This window comes from Juglans regia, chromosome 8 (assembly GCF_001411555.2).
Source record: "Juglans regia cultivar Chandler chromosome 8, Walnut 2.0, whole genome shotgun sequence".
NCBI classification, from domain to species: domain Eukaryota; kingdom Viridiplantae; phylum Streptophyta; class Magnoliopsida; order Fagales; family Juglandaceae; genus Juglans; species Juglans regia.
The window spans coordinates 4,334,032-4,346,331 of NC_049908.1; the positions used below are offsets into that span (position 1 = coordinate 4,334,032).

The 12,300-nt window shown below is 39.8% G+C and overlaps 1 protein-coding gene across 2 annotated transcripts; it reads left to right on the forward strand.

The window, feature by feature from the left end:
- Positions 1-325: 325 nt before the first annotated feature.
- On the forward strand, positions 326-11,573 carry LOC109002479 (uncharacterized Rho GTPase-activating protein At5g61530-like). 2 transcript variants are annotated; one of them, XM_035693400.1, is made up of 11 exons: positions 345-360; positions 434-725; positions 1,267-1,335; positions 1,441-1,706; positions 2,548-2,610; positions 2,713-2,731; positions 3,068-3,166; positions 3,270-3,347; positions 3,421-3,665; positions 10,102-10,261; positions 10,753-11,573. In XM_035693400.1, the coding sequence occupies exons 3-11, from the start codon at positions 1,275-1,277 to the stop codon at positions 10,896-10,898; spliced, it is 1,137 nt and encodes a 378-aa protein (XP_035549293.1). In that variant the 5' UTR covers positions 345-360; positions 434-725; positions 1,267-1,274; the 3' UTR covers positions 10,899-11,573. The 2 variants fall into 2 exon arrangements, with proteins under 2 accessions (XP_035549294.1, XP_035549293.1); XM_035693401.1 differs by having other exon boundaries at positions 326-725; positions 1,444-1,706.
- The last annotated feature ends 727 nt before the right edge of the window (positions 11,574-12,300 follow it).

Consider the following 12,300-nt stretch of genomic DNA (forward strand, 5'->3'; position numbering starts at 1 on the left):
TTTATTTTTACTTAATGATTAAGGTAATGATTTTAAATGTATTGATATATATTTTTTTATTTTTTAAATATATTTAAATGTATTAAAAAAATATAAATGATAGGTTTCTACTTTTTTATTATCTATTTATTACTTATGGTGTATTTATTTTTTTATTATTATTTATTATATATTTTTTTATATAAAAAAATAAAAAAATATTAAAATATAATATATAGCATTATTTATTAAAACGATGCAAGGATCAGTCAAAGCCAAATTATTTTCGATATATGTAAATTTAAAATTCAGTTATAGGCAGAGAAGAGGGATTTTCAAGGTTCATGATATTGACGGAGAATTAAGTTGTACTTTCCTAAGGTTTGACTGTCTCTGTCTCTCTCGCTCGCTCTCTCTCTCTCTCTCTCGCTCGCTTTTACTTTTTGTTTGGCAGTTCGTTCACAAGCGGCTGAAACATCATCATTCATCACCTGGGTGAAAACAGCAGAGAGTGTCGTTGGAAGTTCCAGACAAAACCCCATACACCGGACGGGAACGGACGCCGATCCGCGGGCTCACAGAAACTCCCACATGGCTTTATTTCATTGTTCAGGCCATCGACCAAATTCCTCGGTGAATGACTCTCTCTCTCTTTCTCTAACCTCGTCTGGGCTTTCTAAACTGGAACCTGCCGAAGCTCTCTCTCACTAATTTGCTTCAGCTTCTCCATTCGGTCGTTATACAAGGTAAATTTATCTCTTTCTATTCTCAAATTTAGGGTTTCTCTCATTTTCTTTGTTTCTTTAACTGTTGATGATTATTGAGAACCAACTTCTCTGGAATTCTTATTTTTTAAATCTTCATGATAAAAGTTTCCTACCATAATCTTTGATATTCTGAACAAATTCCGTATCATATAATTTCCTTGTTTTCGGTCCCTATTCATTATTTATTGAGATATCTTGAGTGGTTGAAGTATTGGTGGGAAGATATCTGTAAAAATTTTATGATTTTAATTGTTGTAGTATGTGACCAAACTCACGTGCATGGTTGCTGAGGAAATATTATGAACTGACGGTGACATGAACGAAATCGACCTGCTAAAACTATGATTTTTCCCCCTTCGTGATCGAACAAAGCCCAAAGGGTTTTTTTTTTTTAATGAATATTTCCTATTTGAAAAAGAAAGAAACTGAATCTCGGAAAATAGTACGGCCAATTGTTATTTACATATTCAGAACAAGCTTATCTGGAAGTCTTGTTTGAGCTCGATTCTGGTGATTGCAGTTGGTTCAATGCCGTCCGTCACATCGCCTCAGTTGCATGAGAAGGCTAGCGGTTTCTTCTCTTCTTCGGGTATGAAATTGATATACATGCACACATTTATAGTTGTACTCAAATTTTCTTAGATTCCACCTTTATTTGCTTGTTTGGTTATATACTAACTTCAAGTTTTTAAAGCAGGTGTAAAGTTCAAAGAAGCCCGGCAATCAGCCGGGACATTTGTGGGGGAGGTTTCAAAGGATGCAAAAGATAACTTAACTGATGTGGCAGAACGTGTTGGCTTGGTGGTGAAAAGTCGATGGGCACTTCTACAGAAGCCATCGACAAGACAAGCTGTTCAAGAACGTCTTATATGTGCAGCTGCTTCCACTGGTACATTGCTTAGGAAGGGTGTCACGGAGACAAAGGGCAAAGTCGTCGTTGGGAAGACAAAAGTTGAAGAGGTAATTTTAGTTAAAGAGCCAGTTCTTTGTACCTTACACCTTATTAGGTACTTAAACTATATTGTTTGTTAATGTTACTTGTCTCAATAAAATTTTTATTCATAAAAAAAAATATATATATATATATATATATTGTTTGTTAAAAATTTTGTAATCATTTTCTTGTTCAAGTCGTGAAGACTACTTATTATTGTAAAAGTTAAAACCGAGTCTAGGTGCTGGCATTGTTTTATTTGAGGTGTGAAGAATTTTAGAGGCATATCTAATTGATTTTTGCATCTCAAGCTGTCATTAGTGTTATTCATCACTGAATGTAAGAGATCAATAATTTGGGACATGTAAGTCAGAAATGAAATTCTAAAGTTATGCGACCAGATCAAACTCCTTCATTCATTATTCTGTGTTACAAGTGTGTGGTCAAAATTGTGGAGCTATTTTTACATATGCAATATGGCTAAAATTTATCATGCCCTATCTCTAAAATTGGTTCGAATGCATAGGAATTAGTTTGGGAGAACATAACTGAAGACTACTTGTTATCTGTCTACTTTTTCAAGCATTGGAGGTCTTAACGTTTCTTTCTATACCCTTCTGCATATCTTAAAATTTGGTTGACTTGTTTAATACTAATACATGTCATTACAAAATTCAATGTTGTGTATGATATGGAATTTTTGTAACTAAGGTCATCTTTGTTTCCGGCGGCCTATAGTTGGCCTGTCTTCAAGAAAACATCTTCCTTTTTATAGGTTTGCATTCAAGAAAATATCTTCTTTCTTATAGGTTTGTATTCAAAAAATAATTATAACTGACACACCTCAATATGCCGAGTTTCTTTCAGGTTGCAAAGAAGACCGCACAAAGAAGTAAGACTCTCTTGACTGACATCGAACGATGGCAGAAGGTATAGGAGTCCAAGGCAACTAGTATTTCCTCTTCTCATTCCCCTTACTTTGTTTTTCACTACTAAGTTTCAAATTTCTTATGTTGTTTTGGTCATCCGCAGGGAGTCGCAAGCACTGATGGTAAGTTACTTAAAACTTACTACATATTTGCTGAGCTTTCATTCTACATCCTGTTGGCTGAACTTGATTTGACTGTTTCTAGAAAGATGTATTGTATAGGAGATGTTCATTATGTTCGTTTGATCAAGTTGAGATAGTGAACAAGGGTTCCTCTTTTTCGTAATATTGGAGTCTTTTGTCATGGAGTTAACATTTTTCGTTTATTGTGTTATTCTTTTATATTATTGTGGTGGCTGGCATATCCAGTGCACTGCATGTTGCTTTGTATTATTGTTCTACACTAGCACTCTTATACTGGCAGATATTGCCTCCATTTATAAATTTGTTCTTTCATAGTATTTGGCATTCCAATTGAGGTCACGGTGCAGCGGCAACAATCCAGCAGGCCCATTCCCTATGTTTTGGTCAAATGTGCAGATTATCTTATATTATCTGGTAATTGAATTTGGATTATAATTATACTTTCCTGAAGATACATAAACTTTAAATTTTGTCTGGATTCCGAGAGTAACTTGTTTTATTGTTCTGATTGTTTAAGGACTGAATTCACCTGACCTTTTTAAGTCCGAGGGCGATAAAAAGGTCATTCAACACTTGGTTTCGATATATAATCAAGGTATCTGCACATTTGTCTTCATTTATTCCATGTGGATGATATTATAATCTAACGCCATTGACTTTGATTACAGATTCTAATTCGCTGTTACCAGAGGGAGTAAATCCAGTTGACGTAGCAGCTCTAGCAAAATGCTACCTAGCTAGCCTCCCTGAGCCACTAACTACATCTGAGCTGTATAACGAAATTAGGGGCGCTCATTCTAGTATACATGCAATGAGAAACATACTTAAGAGGCTTCCTAGTGTAAACTACACGACCCTGGAATTTATCACTGCTCTGTTACTCCGGGTTAGCCAGAAGTCATTTCTTAACAAGGCATGAAATCTCTCTCTCTCTCTCTCTCACACACACACACACACACAAAACCGTGAATTGGGGGTGTGGGATGAAGCATTATCTTATCAGATTATTAGATATGAACTTCTCGCTTCATAGAGGATCACGTCTTGTATTTTTTCCAAACATCAATAGGATCATTTAGTTGGTTATTCTATCACTCTTTTTTATGCATTAAAGTCCTATTTATAGAGATAAGGCTTTGTCTGAAGGAAACATTTAAAGCATCATTTTTTTCTTGGTAAGTAAGAAGATATTTTATTGATATAGAAATAGGAATAGCCCAAGATACATGTGATTACACCTAGTTAGGAACTAGAAACGGTTAAAGCATAATTTATTAAGCACATTTATGACTTTTGGTTGGTTCTGCAAAAAAATTGTGCCAATCTATACAGAATTCAAGAAAGTTACTTTTTTTTTTTTTTGATCGGTAAACAAAATTTTATTGATCAAAAGTGATACAAAGGATGCCCAAGTATACGGGACATATACATGAGCAAATTTAAGTCTAGCTTAGGGATACAAGGAAATCGTGAAAAGACCTGCCCTGAAAATCAATTACAATTGACCAATGGAGTAAAGTATTAAAAAACAAAGTTCTAAGCTCTTCCACTGATCTCTCTTGATCTTCAAAGCATCTTGTGTTCCGCTCCCCCCAAATGCACCACCATAGACAAATAGGTAGCATCTTCCATATGGAGGCAATTTGAGAGTTGCCCCTAATACCTCTCCAAGAGGCTAAAAACTCACTTACTTTTTCTGGCATCACCCATGCTAACCCCACCCGTGCTAGGACCTCGGACCAAAAGGACCTGACAATCTCACAATGTAGTAAGAGATGGTCTACGGACTCACCACTCTTCTTACACATATAACACCAATTCATAACTATGATGCCGCGTTTCCTCAGGTTATCTATGGTAAGAATCTTTCCCCACGTGGCAGTCCATACAAAAAATGCTGCCTTTAGAGGTGCCTTCGTCTTCCAGATGCTCTTCCATGGGAATGGGACTGAGTTGTGCACATGTAAGGAATGATAAAACGAGCGGGTCGTGAAAACTCCTTTCTTAGAGGGACGCCAATATAACTTGTCTTCTCCTTCCCCCGACATCCGAGTGGAGTACACAAGGTCAAAGAAGGCCGAAATGTCATCCATCTCCCAATCTTGTGCATTTCTATTGAAAGTAAGGTTTCATTGGAATGAGCCATTTGTAAAGCTAAGTAGATCGGCAATGGATGCATCTTTCCGTCTTGCTAAGCTGTAGACTCCTGGATATACATCCTTGAGTGCCCGATCACCACACCATAAGTCATGCCAAAATTTTACCTTAACACCGTTGCCGACTTTGAAGCAAGTGTGTGCTGCATAGATGTCCCATCCTCTTCTGATATGTTTCCAAAGCCCTACTCCGTGGGGGCCACTCACCTCATTGGAACACCACCCTCCCCATGATTCCCCGTGCTTCAAGGCAATGACGGTTCGCCAGAAGGCCTCCCGTTCATGGTGGTATCTCCATAACCATTTGCCAAGCAAAGCTTGGTTAAAAGCTCTCAAGTTCCGTATACCTAGACCTCCTTCCTTAATGGGGGTACAAATTGTAGCCCATTTCACCAAGTGATATTTAAACTCTTCCTTGATCCCTCCCCATAAGAAATCACGTTGAATTTTCTCCATACGATGAGCCACCTTGGCGGGAAGTGGAAATAGTGAAAGGAAGTATGTTGGTAAGTTAGAAAGAGTACTTTTTATGAGAGTTAACCGGCCCCCTTTAGATAAGTACATCCTCTTCCAACCAGCTAGTTTCCTTTCCATTTTTTCTATTATTTCATCCCAAATAGCTATCGATTTGAATGCTGCCCCCAACGGAAGACCGAGATATTTCATAGGCAACTGAGATATCTTGCACTCCAGGATGGACGCCAGACTTTCCACATTGGTTACATGTCCCACTGGCACTATCTCTGATTTAGCCAAATTCACCTTCAAACCTGACACCGCTTCAAAGCATAATAGAAGAGCTCTTACAGCTCGAATTTGCTCATGTCTGGCTTCACAAAATATTAGAGTATCGTCAGCAAACAATAGGTGGGAAATGTTAAGTGAACCTGAACTTGTCTCTCCTACTGAGAATCCTGATATGAACCCTCCCTCTACTGCCCCTCCAATCATCTTGCTGAACGCTTCCATCACAAAAACAAATAGAAGGGGAGAAAGGGGGTCTCCTTGTCGCAAACCTCGTGAGCTTTTAAAAAAACCTTTGGACATCCCATTCACCAATACTGAAAAGCATGCTGTGGAAATACAATGAAGGATCCAAGAACACCATTTAGAACCAAAGCCACATCTCTCCAACATATAAATCAAGAAACTCCAGTTGACGTGATCATAAGCTTTCTCCATGTCTAACTTGCAAAGGATTCCAGGCTCTTCGGTTTTAACTCGATTATCCAAACATTCATTGGCTATCAGTACCGAATCAAGGATTTGCCTACCTTGAACAAATGCTTTTTGAGGCTTCGAAATTAATCTTTCCATCACCTTACTCAATCTGTTTGCCAATACTTTAGAAAAAATTTTGTACATACCACTCACCAAACTAATGGGGCGGAAATCTTTCACTTCTTCCACGCCTGGCTTTTTGGGAATAAGAACTAAGAGAGTAGCATTAAGACTTTTCTCGAACCGCCCGCTTCCATGAAATTCCTGAAAAACCCCCATGATATCATCTTTAAGCACATCCCAACATGTCTGAAAAAAAGCCATGGAAAAACCATCCGGACCTGGAGCTTTATCACCCGCCATACCCTTGATCACCGGCCGGATCTCTACCTCGTCAAAAGGCCTTTCAAGTCGTTCCGCTACCTGTGGGTCAAGAATATCAAAGGCCATCCCATCAAGTCTCGGCCTCCACTCAAATTGTTCCGAAAGCAATGTATCATAAAACTGAACAATGTGGTTTGAGATCTCGGAATGGTTGGATGAGACCACCCCGTCTATCAATAAGGTATCTATCGCATTGTTCCGCCTATGTGAATTGGCCACTTGGTGAAAGAACTTGGTGCTTCTATCCCCTTCCTTCATCCATAACACCCGTGATTTCTGACGCCATGATATTTCTTCCAATAGAGATAGCCGTTCAATGTCCGCAACCACTTGGGATTTGCGGGCCCGCTTGATTTCAGAGAAAATCCTCACCTCTTCCACACCTTCCAAAGCCTTAAGCTCCTCCATTAGTACCGATTTCTGGCTTTCCACATTACCGAACTCTTGTGTATTCCACTCCTTTAAGTCTTTTTTCAACGACTTTAATTTGCAAGCCATCTTGTAACTAGCAGTTCCATGGAAATGGTAAGAAGACCACCATTGTCTTATTCTGTCCAGAAACCCCTCTGACTTCAACCACATGTTCTCAAATTTGAAGTGTCTTGGACCACTTCTAATGGCCCCACAATTCAACAGAATAGGGAAATGATCTGAACACAACCTGGGTAGTCTCTTCTGAATAAGCTCTGGGTAGTGTGCCTCCCAATCCGTTGAAATTAAAAATCTGTCTATCCTTGACCAAGATGGAAGATCTCGGTTGTTAGACCAAGTGAAGGAACCGCCCGCAAGAGGTAAATCTTGTAAATTCTGCTCAGAAATGAAGTTAGAAAAATCTACCATAGGTTGGTTGTAGCCCACACCACCCGATCTCTCACTCGGAAAACGGGTTACATTAAAATCACCTCCAATACACCAAGGTAAGTCCCAAAAACTGCTAATACCAGCCAACTCATCCCAAAGTAAGCTTCGAGACCGATCAAGATTAGGCCCATAAACGCCTGCAAAAGCCCACTGATAGCCATCGATGACATTCATAAACGAACATGCCACCACATAATCCCCCATGAAATTTTCCTTATTTTCCACCACTCTTTTGTCCCACATAACTAATATACCCCCGGATGCTCCAATGGACGGTAAGTAATGCCATCCCACTTGCACACAGCTCCACAAGCTCCTAATGATGCAAAGAGAAATAACTTCCAACTTAGTTTCTTGTAGGCAAACAATGTCTACTTTCCAACTTCAGAGGAGGGATCTAATATGTAACCTTTTATTCACTTCATTGATCCCTCTCACATTCCAAGACATTATTTTAGGCTTCATTAACTGAAGAAGCGTCCCTCCCTTTTGTTCTATCTCTGCCCGAAACACCCTCTTTATTATCATAGTTAATGGAGCATTGCAACCGTTTCAGCTCTCTTTCTTTTTTAACCGCTGACTTCGTTACTGTGGATCTACCCGCTTCCATGGCTATTAGAAGGGCCATGAATTGGTCTTCATACCCAACACAGGAGATTCCCACCCAACCATGAAGCTCCTTTACTTTTTTTAGTACCCAATCTGATGCCTGAGGTGCTATTAGCGGTGGGAGCATCTGTAAGGGTGATGGGCTTCCCAAATTTTCTTCCTCACTACCCACGGAGTCCATAACCAGAGCCAAGCAGTTAGTACCCATCTCCTGTCCATCTACAGAGTCTCCTCCCGCCAATGGTGTGACCATTTTCTCCACTTCCGGCCCCAAAAACCCTTCGTCTGACCCACCCATAGCCTCCACCATATCAGTCGACACTATCTGTGTCTGTATAGAAGGCAAGGGTTCGCCCACTGTCGACCCTTTTTGTCCCGAGATTTCTCCTTCCTCTAAGGTGAAACTCCCCACCTTTTCATTACTCGCAGACGTCTTCAATGGCTTCGGCGACGTTGTCTGTGCGTCGATGGTTTCCGTCGTAAAGGTCTGAGTACTGTTTGGGTCTTCGTGTTCATACGAGGCAGCAGAGAATCCTCCTCCATGTTCCGAGAAAGCATATTCCGACGACGAGCCATCCATCGGCGTCACGGCAACTTCCCCCGGTGTCGCCCGACCCTTCACCGCCGGCGGTGGCTCGGCCCCATTCCCTGATGGGCCATCGTCCTCCATCAGGGAACGGGGGCTTCTCTTCCTCCAGAAGGCTCCAACGCTCTGTTGGGCCTTAGTGGGCTGAGGCCCATCGCAGCCCAGGAGCTTAGCTTTCCCTTTGGGCTCACTCGGCTGGGCTGAGTTCATCCTCCCCTGGCCCAGACTCAGACCCTCCTTCTCATTAATCACAACGCATCATTTTAATAATTCCACCCTATAAGTCAGCTCTCCCAGCTGCGTCTCCATCTCGCTCAGCACTTGCAGCAGATTATCTTCTTTCATCCCAGCAACTGCTCTGCCACCTCCATCCCGCAACTGTGCATTCCTCAACGAAGTGATGGGTCCTGACTTCAACAGGTCTACTTTTTCAGCACTATTCCCGTCTCTAGTCCTCACCAACTCTCTGCCCCCCTGTAAAATGTCTCTATACGAAGGAAGGTTTGAATATTGTGTCGTCGTTAATGGTAACGACCTCCTTGAACCACCACTGCTGCCCTCCTTCAGCACCTCCACTAATTTTCTCCAGCCCTTTCGGTCCTTGTCACCTGGGATGAAGATGAAATTTCGACGTCCCCCCCCACCATACTCCACCAACGCCATATATTCTCCCCTGGAGTTACAACACCTTTGAGCAATGTATCCCTTGTCCCCATCTCGATAAGCAGTATAGAAACCCTTTCCTTCTAACAACAAGCACTCTTCCAATGCATTAGAGAACCAACGTACTGTCCCCAACCCCAAATTCAAATTTTTTACAACTTTCCATCCCCTCTCTGTAATGTTTACGTACCTCCCATCCCCAGCCACCTCAAACACTTTAGACTCAATACTGATGCACTTCATGGGTAACAACCTTACCGAATGATAACTATCTAATGCACCGTGATACGTTAGGCTTCAGATAAAACTAAAGCCATTAACGAATCACCCCCAAACTTCAGGAAAAAGAAGATGGAACAGAGTAAAAGAAAGAAAGAGGAGCTTGTACGGAGAGAAAATGTTATTCAAGCTCATTAATTGTCTTTGAAATGTACCATGTCAACTTATGCAAGCATGTTTCTGATGAATAAGTACTCCATATTTCTATATGCATTGTGCTACTTGCTTGTGTCCTACCTGGGATTACTGATGGGTAAAAAGCAATTTGATGGTCAAAAGGAAAAAAAAAACTATTCCCTTATTAATTGCCTTTGTTCAGTTAGGGAATTCATCATAACCATGACTTATGTCATAGTTAACTTGCTCCTCCATTTTGACTGTGAGATAGATGCTGTAGGTTTTTTGTGTTGTTTGTCAATATTGGAAGCCTTTATTTTCATGTGATTACAGATTTCTTCATCTAATTTATGATGGCCATCTGGTCCAAATTTTTTTTATTATTTTAAGTTTTATTTTTCTTTCTGCATGAGCTACTTTGTACAGTGTATAAATTGTTGTTCTGTAGGTGTAATGGTTGTTAACTTCTACAGATGGATGCCCGAAGCCTTGCCATGGAAATGGCCCCTGTCATTATTTGGCAGAAGGGAGGGAAACCAGAGTTCTATAGGAAATATTGGAGTCAGCCGTCCAAAGGTTCTTCCAAGAACATGGATCCCCCACCCAGTTACAGTGCATGGGACATGCTTGCTGGTGAGTAGTCCTATTTCTTACAGTTTGCCTACCAACTTTGTGCCCAGGCTAGTGGGCACTTGCGTCTCACAGTCTATGACTTCAGTAGATTGAATGAAATCTGTGGGGGCAACAGGCTTAGTTTCATATGCTTCACACATGAATGTTAACGGCCGTTGCCATATTTGGGATGACAACATTTTGCTGATGTTATCAGATCAAGTATTGGATTAAAATGACTACTTAATTTGAGCTTCTTTACACATCAAGACTGGGCCATGAATTTTTATTTATTTGGGACCTGCAGTGAACACAAACTGAGACTATTTGGACTAAAGTAGAAAACATTGAGTATGACATTGTTGAAGGTTTTTTATATTAATTTGTTAGGTGTAACTGCTGATGATAGTTGTCAAGCTTTTGTTTTAACAAAAAAATTTTATAATGCCAAGTGATTTTTATTTTTTTTGAATCAACAAATCCTTATTCTTTTGTTAACCTTTTGGATACAGAGGAGGGTGAAGCAATCGATGCATCCTCTCCCATTCCTTTGGATGATGGTATGACAACTGACTTTGGTGCCATTGAGGTGGTTGTGTGTCTTATAGAACATCACAATGCAATTTTCACGGATGCTAATGAGACTGTCTGGAGATGACTTCAAATGGCTTGTGCCATCATACATCATGGGTTTGTTTGAGTAAAGGTTGAATTCCTAATCTGGAGGAATGGAAGTGCATGGCGCATAACTTCGGAAGATTGGTCAGTTCAATTCTTCACCAATTCAGGGTTTATAGCTGTGAAATTCATGTGGTGTGAATGCAGTTGGAGTAATGGTTTGCTGGTTTTGAAAAAGCGTTACATTAGACAGTAGCTGCATGTGATAAAGGCTGTGTTTGGTCTCCAGTAACTTGAGTTCATTTGGGAATAAGATTTAGTGGTAGAGATAATATGTTATGTTTCATCTCTCCTTCGTCTCTCTGTAAAATATACAGTGAGAAAATACAGCCTTCGGAGGATTAATCTTCAGAAAATTCTTGTTGACGGCGAAATCGCGCACCCATGGGCACCGACGATGACGTGGGATGGGGCTGGATTTAATCATTAATGAGAGTTCCTGTTCACCTTTTTCTTCTTCTCCATTTACCCCTCCCTCCTCTTAGATGATGTGAACCAGAAAGTTATTTTCTTTCCCATTAAAGAGGAAGATGAAGCTCCTGCCAAAATCCCAAATTTCTAAAACCACAAATTTCTCCCTCAAAATCTCCCTATTAAAGAGGAAGACGAAGCTCCTGTAAAATCTCTCCCGCAAAAACCCAAAAAAAAAAAAAAAGTCCAAATATCTCTCTCTCTCTCTCTCTCTAAAATGCTTTGTTTAAGTGTTAGTTCATTGGTTGTTCAATCTGGGTCTCCAGCGACAACAAAATTTAGATTCTAGAATCATGAATGATTTTGTAAAAATATCATCTAAATATTAAGTTCAGGCAACAAGATGCTTACACTTGTAGAAATTATAGAAACTGAAATAATCTTTACAGTAATAATTTACTAATCCTCGAAAGCGAATAAAACAAAACTTGAAATATATATACCTAAGATTTTAAACTGAGAACTTGTAAGATTAACTTATATCCCATTTTGATTTTTTTTCAAAACGGGAGATTTCACCTTCAATTTCTCCAAGATTTATCAGATTCAAATTTTTTTTTTTAAAACCGTAAATCCGACTTCACCGATTACTAGTAAAGCACAATCAACCATGGAAGAATGAGAGGGGAGGGGGAGGGGAAGAAAACAGGGATAGATCTAGTTTATAGTTTTTTCTTCTGGTTTGCTAATGTAATAAAAGTGTGTGGTATTCCTTGTCATTCTTCTCAGCTCTTTCTTCTTGATACCAAGTTCTTTTTTTTTTTTTGTATTTTTTTTCTTTTTAATATAAAAAAACTAAAGCTAACGCCACGTGTACTTCATCCACTGGATAGGTGCGCTAAAGTGCCAGTACCTAACATTTCCCTTAGCCTTTTATATCAACTTACAAATATAAATTTTCATTAACAAGT